Source organism: Pelodiscus sinensis, chromosome 1, assembly GCF_052426305.1.
Source record: "Pelodiscus sinensis isolate ZL-2025 chromosome 1, ASM5242630v1, whole genome shotgun sequence".
Classification (NCBI taxonomy): domain Eukaryota; kingdom Metazoa; phylum Chordata; order Testudines; family Trionychidae; genus Pelodiscus; species Pelodiscus sinensis.
In genome coordinates, this window is record NC_143052.1 from 195,327,953 (window position 1) to 195,351,534 (window position 23,582).

Consider the following 23,582-nt stretch of genomic DNA (forward strand, 5'->3'; position numbering starts at 1 on the left):
CAGGTAGACATGTACAAAGGTTCTGATGGTTTCTCATTTTCTCTCTCATTTTTTAGCTCTATGTTTTAAGTCAAGGACAATGTATCTACCGTGGGAAAGTATTGAACCTTGTCCCATACTTGAGAGATTTGGGTTTAAACTGTCCAACCTACCACAATCCAGCAGATTTTGGTAAGGAAAAATTGAATCATTTTGCTTTTGATTAGTTCTTCTGAATGAAACCGAAATAGTGATGGCTTTTGTCCTATAATTTACCATGTCAGTGTGGAATGGGTCTCCTGTTTTTGTAAATAATTTGAATGCCATCTAGTGGTGGAATTTATTAGTGATTTTTTGGATTGAGATGCAAACTGTAGGAGATGAAAGACAGAATGTGTCACTCCTATAAACTTAAATTTTTTAATGAAGCACCACAGACCTTGAAAAAACAATACTGCATCATTCTATAGTAATAGCAAAGTGTTTCAAAGCAGCAGAAGGGACCACAAGAAACAGGACTGCCTTCCATATAACAGGTACTCAGGTAGACATACATTCACTATATTTCCTTTAAAATGTTTTATTTAACAAGTATTAGCAGCAGGAAAAGATGCAGGCTTTTTACATACAGTATTGTGCATTTAAGGCCTGCCTCTGCTCCCAATCAGTGGCAAAAGCTGTCATTGACAGTAGCCCCACTAGCCAAGCCTGTAACTAATGCATGTGTAGAATGAGTAAGTCTTTTCTGAATGCTCTGTGTAGTGATGGAGGTTGCATCTGGTGAATACGGGGACCAGAACAGTCGGCTGGTAAGAGCAGCGCGAGAGGGGATGTGCGGCACAGACTTCAAGAGAGATGCTGGTGGTGAGAATGAATTGAACCCCTTCTTGTGGCACAGACCCTCTGAAGAGGTAAATCAATGCAAAGCTCTGAAGGGGAGGGAGGCTGAGAGAATTAAGCTAAATCTTAAGTAGAGGAGAGATGTGTATGTTCTGCTGTGTGGAACTGGGGCTTGTTAGTGAAAAGTACAAGGAGGTTAGTTTGTTGTGTTGTCTGTCCCCTCAGGATTCTTCATCCACAGAAGGCTGCCACAGCTTCTCAGCCAGCTGCCTCACCCAGTTCTGCATCCTGTTTAAAAGAACTTTTCTCACCATCATGAGGGATTCGGTAAGGCTGCTTTGTACTTTTGTAGCCAAAGGCACTTTTTGAGTGCTGGTGATGCAGTGTCCTGAGCTGAATTCCAGCATCCACCATGTGTGCATGCAGATCGGCACAGAATTGTAATACACAAAGGTTGTATTTTGAGTTTCAGTAATTATGGTACCAGAGTGAAAATATCTGAAAAATCCCATCTGCGGCTTTGCTACCCTACACCTTGTGCAGTCATTACACTGCTGCAAAGTGAGTACAAAGTTGCACTAGAGTAAATGATTCCACAAACTGCAAGGCAAAGGAAAATTAGGCTGTTATTAATTATAGTGTCCTCAAGGGAGGATTGGCATAAATTTGTTCTTTTTGAGTACTGTATAGCTTGCCAGTTAGGGAGATTAGTCAGTGAGCATTACATACATGTTAGGGTGTATGGAACCTGCACAGCAGTAAGGAACTTTGGGGCACTTCTCAGGGCACTAAGCTAGAGTTCCTTTTGTGTCTCTAAATGACTATGTTGTGTTAGGAGCTTCACCACTCTTTGAAACAGAGCAGCCTGCATTTCCACATGTGCCAGTCCAGGGCCATTGCCTCCATTGGTCAAAGTTCCCACTATTTGATTATGGTAAACTAAAATCTTTAGTTAAGGCACTATAAGGGTACATCTAGACTACAAGCCTCTTTCGAAAGAAGCTTTTTCAAAAGAATCTTTCGAAAGAGATCATCTAGACAGCCACAATTTTTTTTCGAAAAAGCAATTCGCTTTTTCGAAAGAGAGCACCCAGCAATCTGGATGTTCTCTTTCGAAAAAGCCCTGTTTGCGGTCAATAACACCTTTTTTTGAAAGAGCGCTTTCAAAAAAAGGCGTTCTTCCTCATAAAATGAGGTTTACTGCTGTTGAAAAAACCACTGCGTTCTTTCGATTTAATTTCCAAAGAACGCGGCGGCAGTCTAGACGCAGGTGAATTTTTTAAAAAAAAGCCACTCTTTTTGGAAAAAGCCCTTTAGTCTAGACATAGCCTAATTAATCTTATTGTCTATGAATGATGTCATCCAAAAAGGTATATCCAGTTTCAGATTCTCCAGATTACTCAACTAGGCATTATCCTCTTAAAAAATATTTTTAATTCCCACAGATATCTTCAAATGACTGCCATATCATTATATAATAGGTTCCTTGTCTCTTCCCAGGGGGATGCCCAAATGGGGCAATTAATAGCTTTACTTAAGGACATTTCTTTTTTGTCTAATCATAAATACATAACTATTCTATATTTTCTTCTGGTTTCTGTACTTTGTGCCAGATTTATTTTGGTAATACTGAATTACTGAGTGATTAACTCTTGGTAGTCTATGTCCCATGAATTTTTCATCAATATAAGATAAAAAAAAACTTGCCTGACTCGCTTTCAAAGCCCTTTCTATTATGATTCAGCTATTTGTTAGGCAGAGAAGTCTGCCTGTCTTGAGGAAGTATGCCCGTGGCTACACTGAGGTTGTCAAAAGTATTTGGATACATCCTCTTTTTCAGCCTTTGCCCGAAAAGCAAACTTCTCTGTTTTCTAGTGATCTTTGTGTCTGATTGGCAAGCGTATATCTAGAAATTCCATTCATGTAGCTTTGTCTATCTGAAGCCCAATTCACTGACAGAAAATTACCATTTCTAAGTAGCTCATTTTAGGATTTATTTAATATTTTTGAAGGCTATTTTAGTTGAATTTATGTGTGGCGTGGCAGCTGTTAGATCCAAACATGCTGATCAGAAATACTACTTTTCCTTGCTCTAGGTCCTGACTCATTTGCGGATCACATCTCACATTGGAATTGGACTTCTCATAGGCTTGTTATATTTAGGAATTGGAAACGAAGCTAAGAAAGTCTTAAGCAATTCTGGCTTCCTCTTCTTTTCCATGTTGTTCCTTATGTTTGCTGCTCTCATGCCAACTGTCCTTACGTGTGAGTACTGACCATGTTGTTGCTATATTTTTTGTAAATAAGTTACTTTAACTGGAGTGAAGCAAACAGTATCTGAGTGTGTTTATTTCATGTCAAACTTTTTGGTTTTATTCTTAATTAAAATGTCTAAGGGTATGTCTACACTGCAAGCTTATTTTGGAAAAAGCTATTCCAGAAGATATCTTCTGGAATAGCTTATTTCGAAATAGAGCATCCACACTACAGGGAAGCCTCAAAGTTAGTCTGAGGCAGGCTCCCCTAATGTGGATGCACTATCTCAGGTTAGAACCCCAGGAGGCACTGGGGAGGAATAACTTAGAATGGTCCTGGTGAGGAGCTATTTCGACATAGCAGCAGTGGAGAGTCCACACGCACCCTCTCCCGAAAAAGCTTTTTCAGAAGAGTGGTAAACCTCATTTCATGAGGAATAACACATGTCAGAAAAAGCCCTCTGTTATTTCGATTTTCTTTTGAAATAACGCAATTGCTGTGCGTACACTAGTATTGTTTTTCCGAAATAATGGCTGTTGTTCCTGCAAAATAGTGCAGTGATGATGCACCTGGAGTGAATTTTCTACTCATTCAGCTCAAGGGCTAATTGCGTAGGACAGAGAAACTTTTCCAGCTCTAGTCTGGAATTTGCCATGGTTGGAAGATGCCCATGATGTCACCCTGTATCGTGTGTATGCAATGCATATGGATAGGGCCTAGAATAACACCCCTAAACTTTTTAACTTGTGACTCTAACTACAGAGCTATTACCATAAACAGGAGAGGGGCCTGTGGGGTTTTACATAGTAGGCTGTCAGCTTAGATTCCCCCATGACAGGAGAAAAGACTTGTGGCTTTGAAAATTTAACAACATTGGTGGGGGCGAGCTATTATCTGAGCAGCCTGGCATGTATCTGGACAATGAGCTACTCTCCAGGCTGACCTCTTGTGCCTCAAGAGACCCGAGAGTGTGTTGCTGGTATGACAATTGTTTTTGAGTTCAGGACACATTGCAGGATTGCACTGCAGCATTTCAGAGTTACAGCCGTGCGGGATATTATTATACACAAGAATGTCACACTCCTAACAGTGTAAGTAACCAGCGTATTAATTTTTATGCTATCTAGTTCCTCTTGAGATGGGAGTATTCCTCAGAGAGCATCTGAACTACTGGTACAGTCTGAAGGCCTACTACCTAGCTAAAACCATGGCTGATGTCCCTTTTCAGGTATTTACTTTGAAATGAACTACAATACATTCTCTTATATTCACTTGCAAATAAAGTAGGTATCAGCATTTCACCAGTATTTTTATATCTGAATACCAGAGGAGTGGAAAACTGTCCCTGTGTGTTAGCGTAGGTGCTTTCTGGCTTCAATCAAAGACCCGATTGGGAATAAATGGCAGGACCTCACAGAAATCTTGAATAAATAAACTAAAAAAAGACAGGCACTTTTCATTTCCTTTTGTGTTCAATGGCTGCAAAGGGCTAATAGCAAGTGACCTACTTGGCTCTCAGCCTCATCAGGCTCCTGGGCAAGGTGAGGGGGCCCTGATTCGTGCCCCTGGAAGGCCGGAGGCCTTGGGCAGAAGGAGCAGGGCTAGGCAGCCCTCAGCACTGCCCAGAGCATGGTGCATCTTCCCCAAGCAGCTCTCAGTGCTGCCCAGAGTACGCCGTGTGGTGCTCTGGCAGCAGTTTAAAGGGGCTGGGACTCCTGTCACGCTGCAGTAGCAGCGGTGGTGGCTGGGAGCTCCGGACCCCTTTGTATCTCTAGGCCCAGGGGAAGTTGCTCCCTTTTCCGCCCCCCTTCCCTCTCTCTCCCTCCTCCCTTCCCTCCATTGGCAGGCCTGCAAGTGGCAGCTGGTTTTTGAGACTAAGGTAACATGCAGGACATGATAGGTTTGATAGGGCCTTGGGCAGAAGGAGCAGGGCATGCATGATAGGATGGAGTGGACATGCTAACTCCTCTGAGCATCGTCACTTTGAGTGCAGCACTGAGGGATGAGAGAGGTGGGCGAAGTAGGATACTTCCTAGATATTTATATTATTACAGCAACACTGAACATTCAGTACCAATTTTGGCATGACTCTAGAGTGTCGTAACTTCTGATGGGTCTTTCTACAGATCATGTTTCCTGTAGCCTATTGCAGCATTGTGTATTGGATGACTTCCCAGCCGTCAGATGCGCTCCGATTCGTTCTGTTCGCAGCCCTGGGGACGATGACATCACTGGTGGCGCAGTCATTGGGTCTTCTGATAGGTGCAGCCTCCACATCATTGCAGGTACTGCCATTTGTGTCTTGTGACCTCACCGGAAGCTCGCGTCCTCTGGCTGCGGCTACGTAACGCCTGCTTGCCATGGCTGCTGCTATAAGTTACCTGACCTCTCATTTCACTCCGAGTCCCCTGTAAATAAACAGCAAAGAGGCTCTCTTGCCATTTCCCGGTATCTTTAAAGCTGCTTGAGAATTAATAAATAATAGCAAGAAGGCAGTGATATTTCAGCGTTTGAAAGAATGAGCTCTTTAAGCTCATCGGCACTGAATGAGATGCCAGATCTCACCTGCCAGATAGCAGTCTCACCACAAAAACAAAGCCATAACCCAGACCCTCTGCATAGAGGGAGTGAAGCAGCTGAAGACATGACTGCTGCTTGGAAGAAGGGCTTGTTATGGGGGGGGAGGGGTTACACTGCAGTGCCACTTCGTAGCATAGCAGGGTGAATCATAGAATTGGGCGGGACCTCAAGAGGTCATCAAGTTCAGTCCCCTGCCCTCAGACATGACCAAGCATCATCTAGACCATCATTTTCATCTCCTCTGTCAGGGAACTGAACTCCAGTCTCCCACATGACAGGCAGGAGATACTGCTATACTAACAAGGAACTTCAACTGCTTGTCTGAATTTGACACAAGACAAAGGGTTTGTGTCTTAGAGGGAGATTGCTGAATTAAAGACCACCTTCCCCAGTAAAGAAATTAAAATCAGGGAGTACCCCCAATGCTCCTGAACATTTCTTTGGCTGTCTGAGGAGACATAATTTCCCCCCCTCCTTTTTCTAGGTGGCAACATTTGTGGGTCCAGTTACAGCCATCCCAGTCCTCCTTTTCTCAGGATTCTTTGTCAGCTTTGACACCATTCCAGCATACCTCCAATGGATGTCCTATATCTCATATGTCAGGTACTGTGTGGGAAGCCAGTGATCTCTTGGCACTAAAAGACAAAACATTCCAGGTTAAGGTTACCATAGTTGTAGCACATTCTTTTAGGATTTAATGTGATATATTTCCTGCTGGAAATGCATATAAAAGAGTAATGCCAAATTATTTCACTGTGCAAAGTATGTACAACAATATGAAATAAATAAGAAAAATCTGAGCATGGCTTTATGTGTATTGGGCCAATATCTGGGCTGGTTTATGTCATGTCTGTTCCCATTGAATTCAGTGGGATTGCACACAACATGCAAGTCTGCAGAGCATTTGGTGGACAAGTTGCTTTGACAGGTAAAAGTGAGGACAGTGTCTATAACAAGACTTTAATGGAGCTGCCAGCTTTGCACTTTGGAGACTATTTAGCATTTTACTGTGTATGTCATGGCACACCTCAGTGACAGTTACTTCAGGCAGACATCTTGGATAAAGACCTGTTTGTCCAGTTTATTACTGATATTTCTGTAGATGCCCAATGGGTTTTCTCCAGAGGAAGAGGGTTAGGAAGGTCCACTTGAACAATATTTGTATATGTCCTAGATAATGCTAACGTCAAATTTATGTGGGAAACATAGTTTCTTTCCAGGTTGTAGAACTATAAAGACAACTCATGTCAAACTCTGTTCTGGTTTGCAAACTCACCAGATCAAGTTCATTCCTCATATCCAGAGACTCATCAGAAGTCAGTGTAGACAGGAATGGTAGCTGGAGTCAGGATGGAGGAAAAAGGTTTTGTCCCTAAGGCCCCAGTCTAACCTATGTGGAGTCCTGCTGAAATCAGAGACCCATAGATAGTAGGCCATCTGCTACAGGATCAGATCCTATGTGAGACCGGATCCAGATTAGACAAGGGAGCTTGGGGAAGTTTCCTGGCAATTATGCAGCAGCAGAAGTGTGCAGCGGACTGTACGGATGAGACATTTCAATTTCTTTCCCATCACATAATACAACTGCATCCAGGCATTAAGTATATTTTCTCTTTAAAATGCACTTTATTAGAATTGACTTGATTAATATATAAAGTCACTGAGATGTTGTTTTAATATAAACAGAGATTATTCCGATTGTTTTAAATAATGTTTTCTTTTTAGGGAATTTGACTGTTATGTTTTTGAATATTCTATTCGAGGCTTTGTAATCCATCCTTTCCTTTCTAGGTATGGGTTTGAGGGAGTTATTCTCTCTATCTATGGGTTAGATCGAGAAGATCTTCATTGCGACAAAGATGATACCTGCCACTTTCAAAAATCAGAGGCCATCCTGAGAGAACTGGATGTAGAAAATGCCAAACTTTACCTGGACTTCATTGTGCTTGGAATTTTCTTCTTCTCTCTGCGTCTCATTGCCTACTTTGTTCTCAGATACAAAATCCAAGCAGAGAGGTAAAGGAAGACCAAACAAAACTATTCAATAGGAAAAATCTTAGTCATGCAGTAGAGGGCACTTGTTATTGTCTCGTTGTTGCAGGCTGGTGGCCAGTGCCCAGTTACAGATGCTATTATGATCCAGCCCACAGAGAACCATATTGGGTTAGTGGATATATAGTGTTAAATCAGTCCAGTTGGATTGGGTCACATTTCCATTACACTTCCTAGCTTTAACTAGGAAGAAGAAGTAGAAGGGAATTTTGCAATGTAGAGTTTCAACTCTGAAACAGAGTAACTGCAACAAAAATGGTTCCATTTTCCTTTATGAAAACTATCTTTGATAAGACAATCTTTGTTCTGAGAAACAGAGCTTTAAATGGCTGGTGATTAGTGATCAACATTCAGTCAAGTACGTACTGGAGAGAATGCAAAGAAAGTAGCATTATGGCTTCATTCAGAGTGTCATCTTTGAAGTTTTTTATGCATCGCTTTGCCTCTCTTTTCCACAGGAATTACCCATCCAAACCCAAAGTCTCTGTAAACTTGATGATGCTCAAGAAAAGATGTCTTTTTAAATTGGGATGAATAATACGTAAAGAAAAATCATAGGGGTTACATGTTACTTTTGTGTGTGTATCTAAATTAGATTTCTGGTGCTTTACTTAAGGAGATGGTCTCAGACTCAGACCTTGTAATATTCAAGAAAAAAGGCAGAAGTGTATACCTGTTAAAAAAAAAAAAAAATTAGAGCACAGATGGTCAGGAATATTTAAGCTTTCCACAGATAATTTCTTATTTTTTTAAAAAAATCTGTTTTTGAAATGTCTTTTAAACCCACCTTTTTTGTGACCGTTAATATGTTAATTGTGCTCAAGCCACGTGAACTACCTCTTGTGAATGCAAATGGAATGAGCTCCAGGGCTGTTTTCTCTCTCAAATTGTGAAAGCAGAGTATAAAGCTAGCCCATAGATCAAAGTCTGATAGCATAGCACGTTTGTACTAGAATATTTGTGGTTATTTGCATGGAATTGTTTAAGATTTCCGCAATGAACTATATAGATGATTCGCCCTAGCATGCAGGGGCAAAGTGATATGACATAAATAATGGCAGTCAATCGGTTTTGGTTTTCTCCAAATCTAACCTGTCCTAGCCACATGGGAATTGGTCAAAACTTATTAAATCATTTTATCTTCTTCTTATAATTACTCTTCTTCTCAAATTTCAGGGTGAAATCCTGACCCCTGCTGGAGGAAATGGTAGTTTCAATGGGGCCAGGATTTCACTCACAATAAAGTGACCCATGCTCTGATCCGTCACATTGGTATTCATCTATCTTAGCTCTACCCCAACAGAGTTCCTGTGCATTTACCTCCATGTAACTGAGGTCTGAATCAGTGCTACTAAATCTGGAGAAACATCATTGCTGTTGACATGCTTATATCTTTCAGTAAAGCTCCTTTTTGAAGCTCAGTCTTGGAAGGCCATTCCCTGTAGTAGTGATTGAGAGATTTTTTTGTGTCTGTGAATCACTGCAAGCCACTGTTCATAGACTGTTTTTAGGAAATCCAGGCACTTCTCTGTATTAAACCCAATTTGTCTGGAATTATTTTTCGATGAGTGAAGTGATATCAGCATTTCCCAGGGAAGCAAGCCGTATGCTTCACTATGAGCCAGATTTTTCTGTGAAAATTTTTACCATAGAAATACAATAAGAGATACAGAATCCTGCATAGATCACCCTCATGCAGCCAACTGGGGGATACTCAGAGCGATCCTCATGAGTGAACTGTTTACACACAATTCACTGGTTGAAATTCACTCACAAAACACTGTTCGCATAATTCAGGATTGTGAGCAAACTTGTAAATATTGTGGGCTGTTCAGACTAGGCGTGAACAGGCAAACATTTGCCATATTACCCATTTGTTGCAAACTTTCTCTCTCAACCTTGAGTGTGAATATATGACATTAAATAGGTTTGTATTCACAGCACACACTGTGCATTTACTAACCCTTCATTTACAAAATACCAAAGTGAAAACAGCCTACCATTTACCAAATTATAGAGAACTAAACAGGTGACTTTCTGGATGATACTCCATTGACGCGCAATAGTACTAACCTATCAAACCATTCAGTCCAGTTTAAGAATGTGAGAGCTCTGGATTACCATCTGGTCACCCATGCCTGTACATTATGTTTGCAGACCTTCTTGTCTTAGTGTCAGTATCATGTTCTCATGTACTGTTACTTTATGTCCAACAAGTGTTGTCCTCCATTAGTATTTCCAAAAGATGCCTGCTTTTTCATTTTTTTGTTAGACATGTTTATCCAAGCATCTGCTGTAGAAAGTTTTGCAAAAAAAAAAATTGTCTAAGGTATATTTTTCATATCGTAGAATCCCATTGAATAAATGAATTCTACTGAAGCTTATTGTTCTACATAAATAAGGCACTCATATTTTCCTCAATCTAAAAATAACAAATTAAGTTTTTTCATTTCATTCTATGACCTGATGTTCAGGAACCGTAAAGGGCTTAAGAGGAGAGTTCAGGAACTTGTGTTTATGAACACAGCCCCACTGAAAATCCTTTTGAAGGGGATGCAACCCTCCAAGTGGCCTGACAAACATGTGCCTCCTTTTTTCAACTTCCTAGCTCTCTTCACCTTAGCATTTCCATTTGTTCACCCCCCTGAAATTCCAGATAAATACAATAGACGTGTAGTGGACAAATCAAGAGGACATCTCCATCCCTGGGATCTATGAAAGTAGCTAATTCAGTGGGCTGAAGTTAAGTTCTGTGAGGCCCTTCTGCAGTAAGTGTTCAGCGATTCTCAGTCTTTTGAGATAATTGGATTTGTTCACAAAGGATTAAGATGAGTTAGTCAGTACTTGCCACCTCCCATTTGGTACCCAATCTGGCAACCGGGGCCCTGACTCGGCATGTTCTTAAATCCATCCCTATTCAGGGAGCCTGTTAAACACGTGCTTCAGTCCTGTTGAGTTCACTGGGCTTTAAACATATGCGTTGACGCTTTCCTAAGTAGGGATGCTTTCCTGAGCCAAGTCCTTCCTTTGGCTCAGCCCATGCTTTGGGAGTTAAACGCGTGTACGTGAAGATGTGGGTTGTATCCAATGGAGTTGGCAATGCATTGAAGCTAGAGCAGAAGCCCCTGCTTACGCATATAGCAAGGGCCTCAAGTTCCTGTTTCAAAAAACCAGGACCAACCACCAAAACTTAGGAACCATGAGGAAAATGGTTTCTGTGCTGCTTCTAGCCACTGTTTACACTGATTTTGCCAACTCAGAGTGAATATCTTTTCATTATTTTAAATTTTAACATCAGGCTAGTCTCTTCTTAATTGCAGCTGTTTAGCTGTGTTCCTTTTGCAGCTCTTTACATAAAATCCTATTAGAAAATTTACATCCCATTGTTTGTCTTGGACTCTGCTTATGTATGGGCTAAAAGTGACACTGCCCTTACTCTAGTGCTGCACTGGCCTCTTGCATGAGGTAGTACATCTTTTATTTTAATGTAGCAAACATCAGGGTTGATTTTGCCTTCCCTGCACACCCAGCATTTCCATTGCTCATGCTGGGAGCTGCCCCAAGAGTCTCTAGGAAGCATTTCATCTTGTTTTGTTTAACACTGGTCTGCTGTTTTATGGTGTCTGTGGTGAGGACAGTAAGCCCTATGCAGTTTACATTGACAAATTTTGACCCAGTGCTCCCTACACCCACTGGCAGCCAGAAAACAAGATTGTATGTGCGCTATGGAGCCTTGACCTATCTATATGTACTTCAGTGGTGCTCCCACAGGCCTGGTCTACACTAGAACAGGAAGGTTGGCTGAAGAGGCATGCAACTCCAGCTACAGAAAATGGAGTTGGCTTACCTTAAGCTGAGCCGTGGCAGTATCCACACAGTGAAGGGCAAATGCTCCCATCCACTTCCCTTACTCCTTGTAGAAAGAGGAGTACCAGACATGGATGTGAGCAGTCCTCAGCGTTAAATGTAGCAAGTTTATGACCAGCTAAATCGAACGCTAGAAGATTGACCTCCAGAGCATTGATCTTCTAAGTATAGACGTGCCCCTGGTTTACACATTTTAAAGTGCTGTTCAGAATGTATGATAATACTGAAGACATTTTTAAAAGCTGCGCTGGAACTAAGTAGTAAGCGGGGCTGATATTCTGACATGCTCATCCATATGTTGTATAACCCCTGACACTGTCATGTCACCAGATAGGCCAGGGGTAGGCAAGATCAGCTCTGTGGGCTGGATCTGGCCCTCCAAGCAATTTGATCCGACCTGTGGCTACCCTGCCACTCCCCCGTCCCCATGCCAGTTGAGAGCTGGGGATGGGGGAGTGCACAAAGTCTCTCTTCCTGCCAAGGACAAGCAGCACCAGAGGGAACTGCCAGCTGTTCAAAATGGCTAGCAGTTCCTTCTAGGCACTATAGGCTGCAGGTAGGGTGGGGTAGGGGGGCAGGAGCCTTTGCGTACTCCCTCATCTCCAGGCCCTGATTAGCCTGGGGGTAGGGGGAGCGCATGAAGTCTTCTCCCAGCGCCAGGAGTGTGTGGTGCCTGGAAGGAACCTCCAGCTGTTGAAAATGGCTAGTGGTTCCTTCTAGGCACTACGCACCGCTGGCAGGGTGGAGGCAGGGGGAAAGACTTCATGCACTCCCCCACTCCCAGGCCAATCAGAGCCAGGGGGTGGAGAAGCATGCAAAGTTTCCTCACCGCCGCCAGAGGCAGGCCGCATCTAGAGAGAAGTGCCCTCTTCTGCCCGAGGCCCCGACCTTTCCGCCAGAGGTCCCGTCGCTTCGGGGCAGCCTGCAACCACTTCCAAAATTTGTGAAGCAGCCCCTGTACAAAAATTATTGCCCAGGCCTGAGAGAGACCCTCTTAGATCTGCCTACAGTGCAGACATAGAACAAGTAGTTAAGTCCCATTGAGGTTAATATTGGTTTCTTAAAGTTAAGCATGTGCTCAAGGACTTTGCCAAATTTTGAGGATTGAATCCAGACTGTGCTGGTTTTAAAACACATTTTTATGTAGTAGGGATAATTTTCACGTGTTACGTTCAGGGAGATTTTGGACTACTATGTTTCATACAACGAGTATGCAGTTACTTTTAGCCACAACTTTAACTCTGTGCAGTCACTGATCCATTTCTACTTATTTGTACATATTCCATGCAGCAGTTACCTAGATTAAGAGCAAAAGTGCTGAAGAGCATGAGCCCTAATTTTGATTTCTAATGTCAGCACCTGTGTTGTGTACAATACTTAATTTTATTTTTATATAAAGGATCTTCCTTCAGTGGGTCCTTGCTTTTTTCCAAGTCTCTTTTTTTTCATGTAAATTATCAAATTCGATATGCTTCTGAACTGAAATCTACCCTGTGCCTGGGGCCAGCACCAAGGCCTATCCACAGCTTTAATTGGGTCTTAAACTAAGACCTTGGGAATTAGACACCTACCTTTGAGGCTCTTAACCATAGTCTTTCTGCTAGGCCTCTGCACAGGGTGAATATTACCCTTTGACTCCAAACTATCGTGTCCTTATTCACTGGATGTCACACTGTACAGTGTAGGAAAAAGAATGGCATACATGAGCCTTTGGTGTCAATGCGAGGTATTCCAATACTCTGTCTGCAAAATTCATTGATTTATTGCAAGACAGAAGTTCTGGGTTTAATGGTGTTATCCCTGCTCTGCCTTTCCTCCAATATCTAAAATGTATTTTAAGTGTATTGTAGAGACAAGAGAAAAGGCTTGTTTCCGAAAGGTCTTTGTGCTGTTTTCACAATCATGATTTTTGCACCATTACTTTTATTTTTGGGAACACAGTATATGTAAATGCTATAATGACTTCTTTCTATTCCTTAAGAAAATCCCTCTACTTGTGTTTATTCTAATTATGTCAACCTTTACTAATGGGAATATTTTGAAAAAGAATGCAATTTTAATAACAAATGTGCTCTGACAGAAAAGTGCACATAAAGCATGCCACAAAAGTTAATATATTGCATTTCTAGTGTTGCCTTCTGATATGGAAGGAAAATGATCATTTTTATTGTAGTATGTTTTAAAAATCAGTCCTACAGTGTAGCTGGGACTCTAGCTAACTTGTTTTAGACTGTTTGTGCAATACCTGATCTCAGTCAGTTGAACTTACAGTGAGATATTGCCCTTGAATTTGTTATTGAGTTGTTTAACTTTTTTTAAAAAAGCAAGATTCAATGCAAGCAACATTTTAAATCAGTGTGCAAAATTGTGCATACACTGTATATCTTGATATATAATTGTTCTCTTGTTTCTGTGATGCAAAATGCATTACTAGGAATCAACTTTATTATGCTTCTTTAGAGACTATTGTTGCCTGCGTGCTGTGATATATTTGCACTGTTGTAGAGGTATATAAACCTTGTCTTTTTTCAGGTTGCTTATCATCTTTGTAGCTCATACTCGTTGGCACAATAGACCTGAATACCAACTTTAGGATGTGGGGCATTCTAACAATAAACTATGCGTTGTACATTTCTGTATACTAAATACTTGTAAGAGTTTTGTATGTGCATTATTTTCCAAATTAGGGCTTTGTTTTCTGAAAATAGAGAACACTTCTGATGATGTAACCAATTAAATAAAACATTATTATTTTCAGATGACTGCATTAGTTCTTGTTTACTCTCAATTGGAAATGACAAGCATATCACTGTTGAATGATCTGGACTGTCACAGACTACTCTGAGACATATACGCCCAATCTGTGGAGTTCTGCCATGGATCCATGGCAATGCATTATTCTTTAGTTCCACCTGTGAATTAAGGCACTTAAGGTATCTGGTTTCCATTATACACCTATCCACATCCTAGTATTCTACTTCTGACAACTACCAGGACATCCTGTTTGTCTGCGCCTTCCTCCAGCATCTCTACTTTCTTCCACAGTCCTCTAAGCAAGGCATGTCTTTCCTGACCTATCCACACTGTCACTTCCTTCCCATTCAAGTCTCTCCTGTGGACCAACATTCTCTACCCTAATGCCTACAAGAATCAAACTAACTGATTGTGCCTAGCTTGTGGGGTTGGTATTTTGTATAATGCAAAGATCTTAAAACCTTTATTGAGGATGTTGCCAATTCCAATCTGACCATTTTACTGTTCTGTTGAATCTCCTTCTGTTGCCCTACAGCTCTGTTTTCTGACCTCTGCTGTATCTCTAGAGTGGACACTTAGGGCACAGCTAGAAACGAATTAACAATGTTAGCAGTATTCCCTTGGTTCTGCAAGCTTATATCGTTCACAACTATTCCTTCTGGATTTAGACTTATCATGCTCCAATGTCTTTACTCCAGATTTTCAATGAGATCCAAATTTGGCCCCTTTATCATTGGCTTGCTGTATGGTTTTGAACAAATCTCTTAACCTCTCTCTGAACCAAATTCAGTCCTGGGATAAATATTTATAACTCCCCATCAACCTGAATTCCTAGTCCTATTGAAGTCTATGTGCCTACTTGGTTGAGTAAAGCCTACTCCCAGAAGCAAGGGCTTCAGCAGGATTAAGCTTACAGTTTGTATCTCAGTTTAAGTTTGCAAAGTGCTTTGGTATTCATTGGTAGGCAAGGTGCTAGATGGATGCATGACTTCTAAAAAATGCCTCTTGAAGGAACACCATTTGAATACAGCCTAGTATTTAACCATTTCATTGGACAAACTTTTGATGATTAGGTGATTGTTTCCTAATATCCTTGACATTTAGAATGTTTATACTCTCAAACTTTGTCTGGAGAGGAAAAAATAAGCTCTTCAAAGACACAGGTGGCAACCAAGAGTCTTAGACCTGTTCTATTTTGACATAGCTACAATACTCAGGGTGCTGTCCTGACCCCCCAAGGTAGTAGCAGCCATACCAATGGAAGAATTCTTCCATTAATGTAGCTACCGTGTCTTTGGGAGGTAGTTTTCCTACAGGGATGGAAAATCCATTTCCATCACTGTAGGATCCATCAACATTATTGGGTTATGACTTCATAGCTACAATGCCATGGCAATGCTGCCATAGCCCCCACAGTGTAGACAAGCCCATGGAGTCATGATGGTGCATATGCTTGTAGAAGAGACATAACTGGCTTAAAATCACTTGTCAATGTGAATGTTTCTTTTTAAAGGAAAGGCCTGGTTATCAAAAGATCAGATGTGCAATTACATGTGCAAAAACCAATTACTATTGCATGGCTGATTTGTGTGTGTATTTACTGTGGCAGGGCCCATAAAGCAGGTATCTGTGTGCACAAGTGGACATGATGTATCTCATTGGCCACATACACACACAGTCAATTTGCTCATGCTCTCCTGTATGTGCAAATTACAGTAAAACTCCAAAAGTCTGGCATCCAATAGTCCGGCACTCCTGATAGTCCGGCATCAAAATGGCAAGAGCCTAGTGAGTGAGCTTTGGCAAAAAATGAGTCAGAAGGTAACATCAGCAGAACTGAGCAAAAAGGGTAAAAAAGGCTTAAAAAACCTAAAACATTACAGTATACTGTATACAGTATGTACAATAAAAAGGGTTAAGAACATTTTATATACACTGTATATAATGTATACAGTGTATGTATATATATAACCAGCTTATTGCACCTCCTGATAGTCCGGCATATTTGATAATCCGGCACCACCTAGGTCCCATAGGTTCCAGATTATCGGAAGTCTACTGTTGCTGGCTCCTTTTCCAAATCAAGCCCAACATATGCCAGGGGCTTTCTTACCCAAAGAAAAATTTGTGAATAGAAATCTGGAGAAAACGCATACTCTCATATCCCAGGATTATGAATTACGCAGGAAATATATGAAGCAAAAAACAGGATTATGTAGCACTTTCAAGACTAACAAGATGGTTTAATAGGTGATAAGCTTTTGTGGGCCAGACCCACTTCCTCAGATCAAATAGTGGAAGAAAATTGGCATGACCATATATACCAAAGGATACAATCAAAAAAATGAACACATATGAAAAGGACAAATCACATTTCAGAACAGAAGCGGGATGGGGGGGGAGGTAAATGTCTGTGAGCTAATGATATTAGAGGTAATAATTGGGGAAGCTATCTTTGTAATGGGTAAGACAATGTCTTTGTTTAGACCTAGGTGAAAAGTGTCGAATTCACCTAGGTCTAAACAAAGACATTAATTAACTGCCCGAATCTACACGCGGCAGTGAAACGGGATTCCAAATTAAAGCCCTAAATCGAATTAGCTGTTATTCTTCCTGCTTTACTGTAAGTAAAGCATCTGTCCATATCAATTACTTTCCCACATACCTGCTCACAAAAACCTATATCCAAGTGTCCCTGTGGGGATGTTGGGGGGATTCATAATTCTTTTTTCTCCCTTTCACAAACCAGAATCTAGCTCCAAAGTAATTGTGGAAGAATTGGAAACTGCTATAAAGTGTTTAATTTGCTGCTTTTATTTTTTAAGACATGCTTTTGGTATAGTAAAGTATTGAAACATTTGTGGGCAACAGTGGAGAGCCATCTCACTGAAAAGTAAAAGTACATTTGTCAAAAATGGCTTGGCAATTAATGGAGATCATAGTGTAAGATGGGCAAGCTTTCTGTTCTTGTCCTGCTTAAGGAATTTCAGTGGAGGGAGCCAGATTCATTCTAGAGGACACATTCTGAAATAAAAACAAAACAAAACAACATCATTGATATCTGCTTCCAACACAAAATATATCCATTCCATGTCAGAGACCGTGCTAGCTAATTTTCAGAGTGTTTATTTCAGTTGGTTGGGAATGATTTTCTTGTGGAAAATGAGTTTAGTGAAATCTTAAATTCCATAGGAAAACTTGAATTTTTCCCCCTCCGTCCCCAAATTATTTTCCAGCAAAAACTGCAATGAAATATTTCAATTTGGGTCAGATAAACCGAGACTCGGCATATTTTGTTCTGTTGAACTGATCCAAAACATTTTGCTTTGAATCAGTTCAATGAAATATTTAAGCTGCATTTCCCTATCAGTTCGTTACCTTTTGGGAGCTATGTGGCTGGGATCCCCATTATCTCCTTTGACCAGGCTCTCTGGAATACTACATCTCTCACAGTGCAATGTGGATTGCCCTCTGATCAAGCTGCATGATGCATCCTGGGAGTAACATGACTCTGAGTGTATGTGAGATGTAGTCTGTCCAGGAAGCTTGGCTCATAAGGAAGGATAGGGGCATCAAGAACCTGACCTATAGCTCCCAAGAGGCAAGGAGCCACAATGGGAAAATACAGATTCATGTTGAATGTTTGGGTTCAGTTCAGTAAATTGAAGCATTTCCATTTTGGGAATGTCAAAACACTACATTTCAATCATTTCAACAATCCTGAATCAGATATTTTTTTAGAATTTACATTATGCAAAAATAAATGAATAAATAGAAATGTCCATTCTTCACCCTTTTGTGGGATGAGCACAAATGTGGAAATGTCAGATTTCCCATAGGACCAAAATTCCAAATTTTGCTCAATTTTAAAGTTTTACAGAGGGACACCACTAGTTCCATGTTTCCCCATCAATATTCATTTACAAGACACAAACCCTATGTGAACTCCAGAAATGTGCAGTCTTGGGTATATCAGATGGTGCTTATTATGTATGTAAAAATAATCAAATATATTAAGAAATGAATATGTAGGTGGATACTCTCCTATTTCACTCTCCATGTCCTTGCCTTTCCCCTACACTGATTTTTTTTTTTCCCATCCTTTCTCTCACTCATGTACTGCCAAGTTTTGGCCACTGACTAGCCTAGAATTGGAAGGTTCCCAGAATTAGGAAGGTACCCCAAAGTATATTAAAGGTTTTGGCCTCCTCTGCCCCTGGCTAGTTCCATGTGTTCTGTGCTTCCTAGAGGCTCTCATATTAATCCCAGCCCAGAAATGTAATTTTTTTTATAGAAGATTTTCTCCCTTCATCTATTGGTTTAGGTTAATCACACTGAGCAAATCTATACTACAGTGTTGTTTTCTGTGTATTTGGGAACTGGGAAAAACAGACCGCTGGCTCTATTACCTTCATTCGTTGGCCCAGGAAAGAAGCACCAGATGACATCAGGGATACTGTTATCAAAGCAGCATCCTCTATTGTTGCATTCCTCAGCACTGATATATGGATAGCCACAGTTCACTCTGGCGAATGGCTGCAGCGCACATTGTTCCTGCACTGTTTAAAACAAAGTCTGTGTTAACTGAGTGTCTGAGTTTCATTTAATGATTTAGGGCCACTCTGCCCTGTAGTCTTCACATTGTACACTTCAGTGTGGGCACAGGAACGGAGGAATGATCCTGCCACATCACACCAGAAGTCCACCTAGAACAGTGCTTCTCAAAGTGGGCCATGGTCAACTAGCGGGCCTGCGCTGCTTTTTTTACCTAAAGAGTCCATAACCATAGTGTCTTGCAGCTCCCATTGGCTCTGATTCATCATCTCCAGCCAAAGAGAGTGCAAGGCTCTAGACCCTTTAGGTAAACAGCAGTGCGGGCCTACTAGCAGCTTTACCAAAGCAGGCCTGTGGCCCACTTTGAGAAGCACTGATCTAGAGCAGCATCTCATCTCTGATATTGACCAGGATCAGGTGCTCCAGAAGAAGGTGCAAAGACCCTAGAACAAGTAATTCTGAAATTCTCTGCCTAAAGAGGAAGTTCCTTTCAAACCTCTTTGTTAGAGATTGGTTTATGAAATAAGAAACATGAGGGTTTATAATTCTTAGATCCTTACCCAGCCTAACAAAACATAGGATGCTGAAGCTCACGTTGATTTCAATACTGATGCATCCAAGGGCAAAATATGTCCCTTAGTTTCAATATGCATAAAATGTACCTTGTCATGGTAATAGGTCGGACACTGACATCAAATGCTTCTATAAATATATTTTCTTTATAACTAAACTGCTGGAACAAACAATACCTTGGCTACAATCTCCCATCCATTCGATAACAATGGTGGTGTCAGATGTAAGAAAATGAGCCCTGTCTCAAACTTTTAATTCTTTGTAAATGTTACTGTTTCCTGTTGCAGCTGTTATTCCTCCTGTGAGAATACTGTTCAGAGACGATGACTTACAATTTCAGTATTGCCAACCTTGAGTGTTCAAAAATTGAGAGTTAGGTCCCAGAAACTCATTACATTGATTTTAAAACTGAGATTTTTTTTTAAACCAAACCAACAACTATATAATTTTGTGTTCTTTTGATTTGTTTTCTGGCTTGTGGCTTTTGACAAAAATTTCTTTGATCTGCTTTTAGCTTCTAGAGGCTCAGATTCATCCAAGCATCTTTAAGCTCATATGTGCTTCCACTGAAGTCAAGGGGTCTATGTCCGTAAAGGTAACCATGTGCTTTAGAGCTTTGATCCATCAGGATCCAAATGAATTGCAACTGTGGGACTTAATGCTGACAAATCTCACTCATGCAGCAGGCCTTACTAATTCAAATAGTGCCATTGATGTGAGATTTTTCCAGTGCTTTTAATTGTACAGTGTTTACCAACATGGTTCATTGCAAGTAAGTACATTAACATGCCAATTTGTCACACAATTTTTAATTACTTTTCCCCAAATTATATTAGTTTTCACTTTCCATTCATGCTTACTATGTATCACCCACCACCCACTTCACTTCTGTTGTTTCTGCATCTCAGCTACAATTTTCTCCCATTGCTTCAGAATTCCATGATCCGTTGACAAGTTGTCCTGGGTCAGATTTGTTTTAATGCTACTATAAAGTAGCATTACTCTTACTTTATAGTTCCAATTTACAGTAACAAGCATTGTGTATTCAGTTAGGCATGTCTACACTAGCAAGACGATCAACCCTTTGGAGGTCAATCTTCTAGCATTCAGTTTAGCAGGTCTAATGTAGACCTGTAAATCCAAGGCTGAAGGCAGCTCCCATCGGCATCCAATACTTCTCATTCTGCAAGGAGTAAGGCTCCCATCAGTCTCCCACTGTGTGGGTGTGGATGCCGCTACTGCTTGTCTTAAGGTCAGCCAATTCCAGCTATGCATTCTGCATAGCTGGTGTTGCATTCCTTAAGACAACCTGCCTGGTCTTCTGTAGACCAAGCTTTATAATAGAGACAAAAGTCTTTGTTACAGAATCATATCATAACTGAAGAAGTTCAATTTAGGACTAATGGCCATTTTGGATTTCAAACTCCGATTGCTGTCTACATAAGAGCCTCATCTGTTCATCACCACAAAGTCTTGCTCTTTTTAGAGAAGAGAATTCATTGCTGTTAAGGTATTGCCATGTCTGACTGGGATAGTTTGTCATTAACATTTTTTTCCTGAAAAACATTAAGACCTTCAATCACTTATACAAAAATGATGGGTGCAAGCGAGAGCAGTCTAAAGCCCAATGGAATTGGCACTGATTTTTTTAAAGCTATTAAAACCTGCATAGTGTGTTTCATTTTTTTAAACACCAGCCCCAATCCTGCAGACATAGGTGTGTAATTAGTGAGACCTTGTAGCACTCTAAAGTCACTCGTGTGTGTGAGTGTTTGTGGGATAAAGGCTAATATCTTTTAAACTTAACACAGTGATATGGCTACCAATGGGGCAAAGGAAACCACATGAGCTAATTAACATATGGGCATTATTTTTAAAATGCATTGGTTAGCTGTTCTGTATATGAAAATAATAAGAATGTCTTAATTTGTGGTTCTCACATTTGGTTGTTACTAATAAGCTGAATTTGTAATAAGAAATTTTGCATTCCATTGCCAGGCATTGTAGAAGCATTAAGATCCCATTCTGTGATAACCCTGCTAACTGCAGTAAAGCAGATTTTATATAAAATGGTAGTGTTAAAAATACTAAAATAATCCTAAATTTTATTTCATTTCACTTAGTGTGGTATTACATACTGTACTTGGTAATAGGCAGAGAAGACAGATTTTACAGCATGCAACAAAAAATTGAAGCTAACTTGATTGTAAGCTTTTGGGCCAAATGCTGTTCAAGAAATAATAATTATTACTGATAATAATGGTGAGTAAAAGGATACAATCACCAAGAAAGAGCATTTTGGTTTAACAGAACTCTTCAGACACAATTAATTTTTTTTCCCAGACTTCCCTTGGATGTATTGTTTGGTTGAATTAACCTTGCTTATTATCAACATAAGAAAAATTAAGCAAATACACTTACATAGTTGTGTGTATCCATTAGCCAGGCTGCTGAGCCCTAAAATAAGGACAATTGCCAGTAACCAGAACCTCTTTTGTTCCATTCTTGCTTGCAGTCCTCAGTCTTGAACCTGCAGGTTGGTTAAAACAATTAGGATAGAGGGAAGATCTGTAGAAAAGCTAATTTTATACCCATATGTTTGTTCGGTCATTTCAGGGAATGTTTATCTTGGGAGGGTTATTTTATATTCAAGCTCCACCTGAGTATTTATTTTTGGGTAGCCCATGTTCAGTCCAGATACACTATCAAGAAGGTGGAATGATGGTTTGGATATTAATCTTAGTGGGAGTTTTATGTGGCAAAGATAGCCCTCCTGTTTTTTCTCATGAGTCACTCATACCTACCCTTGAATTAGTCAATATTCTATCAGTTTTCCTTCTCTGTCAATCACCGTATTAATCTAATGGAAAGAAAATGTGATATAAGCAATTTATTATTTCTAGGTGTGGAGAATGTGGGAGATTTTTGCAGTGTTTTTATGAAATATTACATGTGACTCAGTTTAATCTGGTGTTGCCTGTTACCTCACCTCAGGGGATTATCTTCTTTCCGGAAACACTCGCTGAGAGTAATAGGTGATCTGTTCACTACTGTGTCTGGGTTGGGTGAGAGGACTATCAAGACTTGTCATTTGAATAGGTCTACCTGGGCAATACAGTGGGTATGCCAAAGACGGTCGCTACACCAAGAAAAGTGGTTCTATTAAGTGAGCTGCTAATCAGGCAAAGAATTCACCTGGTGGGGGACTCAGTGATGGCTGACCAGGGAGTCACCTGAGAGAGAAGTCTGGAAGTTGTAAAAGGAAGGGTCTCTTATTGGTCATTTGAGAGATAATGGAAAGATGGGCTGTCTCGCTCCATGATCCGAAAGGAAGCCATGAGTTGAGGGAGGAAGATCCTGGATGACTGAAAGGACACTGGCTCAGATCCCAAAGAGTGCTGCAGGAAGCGATGCAGTGAATGGCATACAAGTTTTTTTTTTCTCTAGAGCTTTCTCTCTGGTGCTCTCTAGAGTAAGGAGTAATTGTGCTGGAAATAATTGCAAGGTCTATGTCTCTCAGGTGCAGCTATTCAGTTTCCCTGGAGAACTACACCGTAAACTAGAGAATCCTCATGGTTGGAGCTGTGGAAAAAGACGTGTGTAAGCAGCTGAGGTACCAGCACAGGTCACAGAGCCCAGGCACTCAGACTGATGGGTTCTCCAAAGGGGGTGCTAGAAAGAGAATCTGCACCCCAAAAGTGTATTCAGAGATCCCAAGCCAGAGATAGTGCCTGGACTCTTCTGAGACTCTTCTTGGACCAGGACTGTGACACTAAGCCACAGAAGTTTGACAAATACCACATTTCTGGCACTACATCAATGCACAGGAGTCAAGAGATTCTTGTAAGTAATGTATGATTGATTCAACTTGCTGCTTCTCTTCAGAACGGGAGAGGTGATAGAATACAGTATATTGTCTTTTAAGTGAGGGCAGAGATGGTAGGGAGATTGCCATGGGCAGAATAACATTTCTTTTCCATTGGAGGTAGCTGTGGGTGCATCTACACAGCACAGCTTAACTCAAAATAAGCTACGCAAATTGAGCTACATCAATTGCTCATCTTATTTTGAAATAGAGCACACTTCCTCTGATTTCCCTTATTTCTCATACAATGAAGGTTACAGGA

The 23,582-nt window shown here is 40.7% G+C and overlaps 2 protein-coding genes across 3 annotated transcripts in view; one reads left to right on the forward strand and one right to left on the reverse strand.

The window, feature by feature from the left end:
* ABCG1 (ATP binding cassette subfamily G member 1) overlaps positions 1 to 14,333 on the forward strand; it is an 87,833-nt gene extending 73,500 nt beyond the window's left edge. For both annotated transcript variants that reach the window (XM_006126120.4, XM_006126121.5), the window contains exons 8-15: positions 57 to 171; positions 742 to 890; positions 1,045 to 1,146; positions 2,916 to 3,084; positions 4,203 to 4,303; positions 5,202 to 5,360; positions 6,140 to 6,258; positions 7,447 to 14,333. In XM_006126120.4, coding sequence (XP_006126182.2) covers positions 57 to 171; positions 742 to 890; positions 1,045 to 1,146; positions 2,916 to 3,084; positions 4,203 to 4,303; positions 5,202 to 5,360; positions 6,140 to 6,258; positions 7,447 to 7,675 — 1,143 coding nt within the window. In that variant the 3' untranslated portion in view covers positions 7,676 to 14,333. The remainder of the gene's footprint in view (positions 1 to 56; positions 172 to 741; positions 891 to 1,044; positions 1,147 to 2,915; positions 3,085 to 4,202; positions 4,304 to 5,201; positions 5,361 to 6,139; positions 6,259 to 7,446) is intronic.
* Positions 8,299 to 21,964, reverse strand: LOC102459799 (trefoil factor 3). Its single transcript, XM_075906725.2, has 4 exons — positions 21,877 to 21,964; positions 18,738 to 18,887; positions 9,910 to 10,000; positions 8,299 to 8,380 (listed from the first exon to the last, which is right to left on the reverse strand). The coding sequence occupies exons 1-4, from the start codon at positions 21,956 to 21,958 to the stop codon at positions 8,299 to 8,301; spliced, it is 405 nt and encodes a 134-aa protein (XP_075762840.2). The 5' UTR covers positions 21,959 to 21,964.
* Between the last annotated feature and the right edge of the window lie 1,618 nt (positions 21,965 to 23,582).